Source organism: Heptranchias perlo, chromosome 16, assembly GCF_035084215.1.
Source record: "Heptranchias perlo isolate sHepPer1 chromosome 16, sHepPer1.hap1, whole genome shotgun sequence".
NCBI classification, from domain to species: Eukaryota; Metazoa; Chordata; class Chondrichthyes; order Hexanchiformes; family Hexanchidae; genus Heptranchias; species Heptranchias perlo.
In genome coordinates, this window is record NC_090340.1 from 33607942 (window position 1) to 33616276 (window position 8335).

General features: G+C 40.5%; 1 protein-coding gene across 1 annotated transcript; it reads right to left on the reverse strand.

The window, feature by feature from the left end:
- Positions 1 to 635: 635 nt before the first annotated feature.
- On the reverse strand, positions 636 to 6489 carry LOC137333421 (uncharacterized protein C16orf78-like). Its single transcript, XM_067997572.1, has 4 exons — positions 6481 to 6489; positions 5539 to 5680; positions 2848 to 3247; positions 636 to 1066 (listed from the first exon to the last, which is right to left on the reverse strand). Exons 1-4 carry the CDS (start codon positions 6487 to 6489, stop codon positions 916 to 918), a joined length of 702 nt encoding a protein of 233 aa, XP_067853673.1. The 3' UTR covers positions 636 to 915.
- Between the last annotated feature and the right edge of the window lie 1846 nt (positions 6490 to 8335).

Sequence of the window (8335 nt, forward strand, 5' to 3'; positions counted from 1 at the left end):
GGCGTACACCTGAAATGGTAACTCATCTGTTGTTGCTGCTGAGTATTTCCAGCATTTTATGAGTTGTTTCAGATCTCCAGCATCTGCAGTTATTTTACTTTTGTTTATGAAGCCCATCAATATCCTCAAATTGTCAGTTTTCTGTAAAACAGGAGAAACTCTGCTATGAATGATGTTACAGTTTAAATACTAGCTGCGGGTGCTGAATACTTGGATCTTTATTTTAATAATGTACCAGGTCCCTCCTCACTTCCCTGCCCCAATGTTAAAGTTAAATTAAGTCATCGGATCTTACCCTAACACCATAATTGCGACAATGGTCCCATTATAATTGACAATATTTAGACAAGTTGTCCTCGTTTCCTATTTGCTTGTACTTTAAAACAGCATGAACTATTGTTAATTTTAAAAAAACTAAAATGGTAGCAAGCATGGAGCAAACAAATTTAATATTCTGAATTATCTAGGCTTTGAAAAATTATTTAATAAACAGATTGAAATATTAATAAATGGTTGGTTCGGTTAGCTATCTTATCTTAAACATGTACCCAATGTGAAGGCAAAAGTGTCTTATTAGTTTCTTTTGGAAGGACATAATTGTTCAGTGTTGACAACAAGAAACTGATCATCTGAAGCCCAAATATAGAAAATTTTATTTGAACCATAGTTACTCAGCTGAGTTTCTGCACTCACACGTGATTCTTACATGTAGGTTACACAACAGCTGAGAAATTGTACGAATTTTGGCTGAAGAAGAGCAATAAAATAGAAATGATCTCAAACTGGACAGTGAAACCTCATTCTAGTTAATTCCGGTGGGCACTAAAATGCCTCAAAATCACAAAGATGGAAGTTTGAGGTGTACTGACAAATAAAAGTAAATAAGGGTGATTTAAAAAAAATGACTCTCTTGCATTACAGCATGTCAGAACTGTAGGAACGTGAAAAAACCCCATCGACATTGACCTCAGACTCTTTCATATGCGGATGAATATCGACCTGGAACCCAGAATCTTCACATTGTTTCAGCAAGGTAGAAATGTTGTTTTGAGACAATCGCAAATATCTGGAAAAAAATATATAGTTAATAGTGTGCAATGAAAGGATGGATAAACCTGCTATAAACTATAAATCAAACTCTTGATGTTTGTTAATGGCAGCCATTCCACAGGGAATCATTCTTCTACCACTTGGTGTAATTTCTCAAGACTGGCTCTTAGTTCATAAGCTATCCTTAAAATGATATCCTTACAATCAAAAAATTCTGGTGTACAGATTTAATTTTGCACAACCAACATCGGGCATCCATTATGCTGATGTGCCTTTGATGCGTCATTAATTACCAACAATTTCTTTGCTCTGTGGTCAAATCACCCTGACATAATCAACCACTACTATGAACAAAGGCGAAGAAACACAAAGTAATGGATAGTTGAATGGTGAATTACAAATATATATGGGGTCACTGCTTGTTCAGCTATGGGCTAGTTTGTGTACTTTTCAGCTGTGCTACTCCTGCACATACTGGCTTAAAAGGTACACAAAGGCACATATACATTTGTGTCTTACCTCTATCATTCTTATATCATTTCATATTTAATCTTGGTGTTTTTTCATTACATGTAACAGATACATTTGAATAAGATATGTACATCCAATTCTTAATGAAACTGAATACTAACACTAAAGATATCTAAAACTACATACTAGGCTAAATATGTGTTGAAAATGTAGTAATTATTTTATTTGTTATTAGTTTATATCTGTTTTTGCTAAAAATAAACTACATATCTCAACATTTCATAATTATTATAGTTGTAGTGTAGTGGTTATGGTGCTCGACTAACAACTCAGAGGTTGTGAGTTCAAATCTTAACATGGCATGTTGTGAAATTGAATTCAATTAATCTGGTCATTTGTGGCTAGCACCAGACCAATGATAGCTGCTGAATTGTCATATAAACCCAACTAATTCACTAATGTCCTTCAGGGAAGGAAATTTGTAAACCCTTACCCAGTTTGGTCTACGGGTGACCCCTATCCCACACTGTAATTGACTCTTGATGCCTTCTAAAGTATCCTAACAAGCCACTCAGTTGTCAGAACAAATAGAGATGGGCAATAAACATGCCTTGCCAGCGTTGCCCACACCCTGAGAACAAACTGTAAAAACTATTAGAATTACATATGCAATTCATGTATTGTGCTTTCCGCTATAAAGAAAAAACATTGTATATGTAACAAGTATTTCAGTAATCCAAGAAAATTGGTTGAGACTGCATTGTAATGTTGCTTTGGTGCTAAGATGTCATACCCATGGAGATACAAATTTTCCACTGTTATTTCCCCACAAGTGTTACACAGTGGGTATGACAACATCCACTCAAAGTTACGATAACAATTAATGACACCCTGAATTTTGCCACACTTCTTAAAGGTTCTAAACACCTTTACATAAATGTAATCCTTGGTTATTGTTTTGATTAGTAGATGCCAATTGAACCACATCTCCCCTTTAGAATAATATAAACAGTATTTGCTCTGATAAAAAGTGTAAAAAAGTATACAAACCAAGGCAAAAATTGTTTATATTTTATACCCAATAACCCAGACTCAGGGGAGTTTTCACTGCAGCTGTATCAGGTGGTTGAGGGAACTGGGAAGAAAAAAGGATTTTGCAAATATTTTTAAGGCACTGAAAGAAAATATTAGTGTGCATGTTGTGACAGTTCCAATAATTCTGGCTTGAACATGAAGCTGTGTCTGTCACAGGGTGAATCAGGATGTATTAAAATCATTTGATTTGCTTATTTTGTTTTAAATGGTCACTACAGTCATTTTTATTACCTGCATCTTAGAACCTCTTCAGGTTTGAGTGTTTCATAACTTGTTGATTGAGCTTTAACATCCTCATTAGTGACCTTTGCAAGCATCTCATTTAGCTTTTTATCAAAGGAAAGAAATCCAAATAAGGCTTCGCGTGAGTCATTTAAATGCTTGCTTCCACCTGTAGAAAAGACCTTTGACAAAGAGGGCATTCTTGTGATTGTCCCACGACTGCCGAGACTGCTGGGGATCTGGCTGGAACGTGAATAAGTGCCGCTATATTTACTCAGTTTGGACAGATTGACACTTCCTGGCACACTGTTTGTATTCTTGTTTGGGCTATCCGTGTTCCTTGACGTTGGTGTGTTAATTGGCAAACTTAATCTACTAAATGGTACTGAAAATTTTGAAGTTGACTGTCCTGCAGGAGAAAGATTTTATGTTTGTAATCCCTTTGAATCGAAGGTTACATCATGTAAGTAACAATATTCAATTTAAGACACATTATCCTCAGTCTCCATTTGCTACAGCATTTTACATTTTCTTCAAAGAAAATGGAAACAACATGAAATTACACTGGGTCCAAAATTCAACAAATACTGTCTCAGGAACGTAAACCTTGATCATCCACAAAATTTGACTGTAAGTAAAAAACCAAAAATATTCTTTCTAACTCATTTCTTTACCCTCTTTCCACACTTACTTGCCTCAGGTACAGTTCCACATGCACCAGTGGTGCTCCGGTACTTTGCATAAGTGAGTGTTCTACATGAAAACCATTACAGCGAGCGTTGACAGACTGGGCAACATTGGCAGACTGCAAGGATTGAAATTGAGTCTGATTCTAACCTCACCTGATATCCACTCATGCACGCCCAGCAGGCATCACTGGATAGGGACCAGAAGCAGGAACATGGGCCAATTTTCCCCCTCCTTTGCTCATTGTAACCCTACTGAGATGGACTAACTCAGAATAGATCAGAGATTGAATCTGGAACATTTCTGATGTGTAGTGCTGAATTCTACACCATTCAACAATTGTTCTGTTGACTGGAGATCACATAAACAGCTAAATTAATATACAGATTCAGGTGACACTATGATTGTTAAATATTAAAGAAAGAACTTGCATTTATATAAGCGCCTTTCACGAGTGCTTCACAGCCAATTAAGTACTTTTGAAGTGCAGTCACTGTTGTAATATAGGAACACAAGGCAAGGAAACATGTGCACACCAAGGTCCCATAAACAGCAACGAGATAAATAACCAGATAATTTTTTTTTAGTCACGTTGGTTGAGGGATAAATGGTGGCTAGGCATCAGGAGAACTCGCCTGCTCTTCTTCAAATAGTACCATGGGATCTTTTACCTCCATCTTAGAGGGCAAGGAGGGCCTTGGTTTAACATCTTGTCTAAAAGACAGCACCTCCGACAGTACAGCACCACCTTAGTACTGCACTGAAGTATCAGCCTGGATTATGTGTGCAAGTCTCTGGAGTGGGGTTTGAACCCGTGACCTTCTGACTGCCATCACTAGTGCTACCACTGAGCCAAAGCTGACAAAAATGTTAAATATTGATGCTAAAGGACAGAAATTGTGATGTTCTACTGCTGATAGGGCTACAACGCTGTATCTTTGAGTCTGCACCCTGCACTCTGAGTAATGAGGAAAGAACAGAGAGACTTGGGCTTTTCAGCCTGGAAAGGAGAGGTGATATACAACATAGTAAATGGTACGGAAAAGGTTAACCTGGAATACTACTTTAAATTAAATAGGAGGAGTAGGACAAAGGGACACAGGTTCAAATTCACAAAAGGTAACTTTGGGATTGGTATCAGAACGTTCTTCTTTACGCAGAGTGAACAACACATGGAATGGACTTCTGGACCAAATGGTAGAGGAGAAAACCCTGAAATCATTTAATAAATAATGAGATGTAACAATTGGGGGAGTGGAGCGTTGTTCTAGATGGATGAATTGTGATGGGCCTAATGGCCCTCCTCATCCGTAAGTATCTTGCGTGATCTTTCAATTCAAAGATCATACTGGCAGTCATAGAACATTCAAACTAATAGGAAACCTTTTGAGCACAAGATTTAGGAATAATTATCTATATTATTTTGTTGGCAAATTATTCCAGTGACATGGTTTTTTTCCCACCCCACTCTTCCCTTCTTTCTTGAAGATAGTGATCATTCTGGAGTATAGTTCCACCAGCAACTCTCAATTACCTCACCCAAATAGCCATTCATTATGGGCAAGCCTAGAGAGTGAGCATTGGCAGGCTATTTGCCCATCAGGGACATGCCAGTAGAGCCTAATCCTGTCCTTATGAGACAACCATAGATGCACACTTTTAGCACGGGTCACAGGATTGTGATCAGGAGTGTAAATCCTGGTTGATATTTCCTCTTCTTAGCACAGGGACAATTAGGTCAATTGTACTACTGCCACCATTGCCCCAGTTGAGATCAGCTCAGTCATTACGGTGATCAAATCTGCGACCCTCCTGACCTACATGACTGAGTATAGTGCTGGTGCATTTACCCACTGTGCCATCAGGATGCCTTTCAGCTATAGTTATAAAATAGTTTCACTGCTTTAGTAACTGCACAGTAGAATTATCAACTATCATAAATCATGCACAGCTACTTTATTTACATGATGTGATACTGCAAATCAAAAAATAATTTATTTTCGCTGTTCCTACCAATCCTTTTTGGGGGGTTCTGAAGAAAGCTCGCAAACTTAGGTAGATGGTCTCCAAACTGACTTCCTAAGGCTCCTGTAGATGGCTTTACCGATACTTGGCGTGGGTCTGATGGCGTTGTCCTAGAAACTTTTTCTGGCAACTTTGAAAACAAAAAGTTACTGTATATTTACTAGATTTTACAATACTGCTTGCCTCTTTATGACAAAAATGCAGAGGGAGAGACAGGGGTTAGTCAACATTGTTGTGCCCATTTGGCATAAATCAGGTGCAACAATGACAAATTTAGCAGTGGGCAGGCCCATGCCCGATTTATGCGAGCACCTGGGCTACTGCCAAATTTGGCATGACCTTCTTTAGGCTGCCATGGCAGTTGCCTGTAATAAGCACAGACCTCCTGTCAATATTGAAATGAGGCTCCTGCAGCCATTTCCGGACCCGTTCATGAAATTTGTTTAAACTGTGCTGCACAAGCTCAGACCACTTTTGCAGGCTCAACTGTGGCCTAACCTAGCGGTCTTTAAAGGGACCATTGGAGGCTGCGGAAGAAGCCTGCAGGTAAGCTCTTCCTGCCTCCTCATTAAGACTACGGCCACTGCCGGCCTGCGCTTGCCTTCCTCCCGATCGTCTCCTCCTCAACCCCTCCGCCCGGACTTTCCTACGGGCTTTGGCCGGAGTCTGAGCCAGCTGATATTGGTCAGGCTCGGGGCGGGGAGTTGTGCCGAGTTGTTCGATTGGCATCCACAGCTCACCGTGGTTATGATGGTGAGGCCCGTGGACCAATTGAGGCGGGTCCTTGGGCCTCTCCATTCTGGCGTGCACTGGATAGTGCCCAGTTTCGGGCTCTAATGCATTTAGGCTCCAGAGTGTGTCCTTGTTCATTTTATGTTACTTTAATTTTCAAAAAAAAACACCAGTTGAATTTTGAAGCCAGCTAATTACCTCACCCATGTTTTGTTGACATAAAAGGCCATTACTAATTGCGTACACCTGTGAGACAGAGATTGTACTTCTAATACCTTGGCACATAGGCAATTTCTTTCCTCCTTCTGATTTGCTCTTTTAAAAAAAAGTTGAATTTTGAAAGCAAAGAATACTCTTGAGGGAAGCAGATAGGAAGAATGGGAGGGGAGGACGGAAACTGATTGAGAGTGAGGGGGCCTCTGCCCTCTTGGCATCACCCTTGGGGGAGAGTGGATTGAGGATTATGGGTGAGGTGAGGGATAACGGACCAAGGTGAAGGAGAGGATACAGGGGTTGAGTTGGTAGTTCAAGGGGGAAAGGGTAGGAGTAGTGATAGGATTGAGGAGGCTGATAGGAAGGGGTTGGGGACATGATGGGATCGAAGGGGTGGAGGGGGGGAGCATGAGGGATTGGGGAAGGAATGGGAAGGGAGCTGCTGAGGCCTACATTTTCCCTACCAATCCACCCCAAATGCTGCCTGCAGCTATTGATGACTGCTTTCCCTGCCATACCACTCACCAGGAAGGAGAAAAAAAAGGGGTGAATTTCCTCACCGATTTCAGCATATTAACAGTGCTGAAAAGTTAGGTGGGCAAGGAAGAGAGGAAAAACTTAGTCAGTGTATTAACTTGCCAGCCCTGCTCAGGTCGTTGAACTTTTTGCTGCAAATTCTGCAGTCCTGGGAGTGAGGGAGTTGGCAGTCAGTGCTACTGCCAACTCCCTCCAGGTGACACGAGGCTTGGTGGTACGCATACGCAGGAGTCTGTGCCTCCTGCCTTCAGTCTCCTGCAGTACGGCTTATAGGTCTATATCACTGAAGCTAGTATCACTGTAGTTAGAATGTGGAACTCATCAGCACAAGGAGTAGTTGAGGTGAATAGCATAGATGCATTTAAGGGGAAGCTAAATAAACACATGAAGGGGAAAGGAATAGTGGGTAATGCTGATAGGGTTAGGTGAAGAGAGGTAGAAGGAGGCTCGTGTGGAGCATAAACCAGCATGGACTAGTTGGGCCGAATGTCCTGTTTCTGTGCTGTCCATCCTATGTAATTCTATGTAAGTTCTGTATCCTTCTCCTGGATGGAGCACTGCTCTGCTGTCCTCTGAGCACCGATGGCATTTGAGTGATCATAATTCTGTCTAAGTATAATCAAAATCTTGATAGGGAATGCAGGGAAATGATTTGAAAGAGAAATGAAAGAGCAAAGCACTGTTACTGTCTTACCTGTTGTCCCCCAGAGTGCAGGCTGTGAACGATGTTTTTTAAAGGCTGCACAGGAGTTTCCGCTGCTTACACCCATTTTACACCAACGCTTGCACCAATGGGTATGCAAATGAGCTTCTCCAGGAAACTTGTGTGTAATTCCTGCTATCCACTGGTGGGCGCAATGATTTTCTTAAAGGGGCAACATTGAGGAAATTACAGGCCAGGGAGACAATCGGGAGCATAGATAGAGAAGCGAAAAGAAGAATTAAAGGGCGAGAAGTAGAAGAAAAGAGAGACACAGAAGCAGAAGAGAAAGACAGAGAGAAACAGCAACACAAAGCCAGAGAGTGACCATAATCTCCGACTTACCATGAGCAACACCATGGGAGATCAACTCATATGTTAGAAGTATAACAGGCTAATATTTTATCTGTTATATATTGATATTAGACATATTTAATTTCATTTTGGTTGTTCGGTCTAATATTTAATGATTTCTCCATAAACATTACAAATCCTATCTTGGGTTTTGATATAAACAATGGACTGGAAATTGCTTTTAAAGTAACAATGAGCCTAACACCACTCACCGTTATGAGTGATGAAATCGAAGAGCAAGTTCCGGCG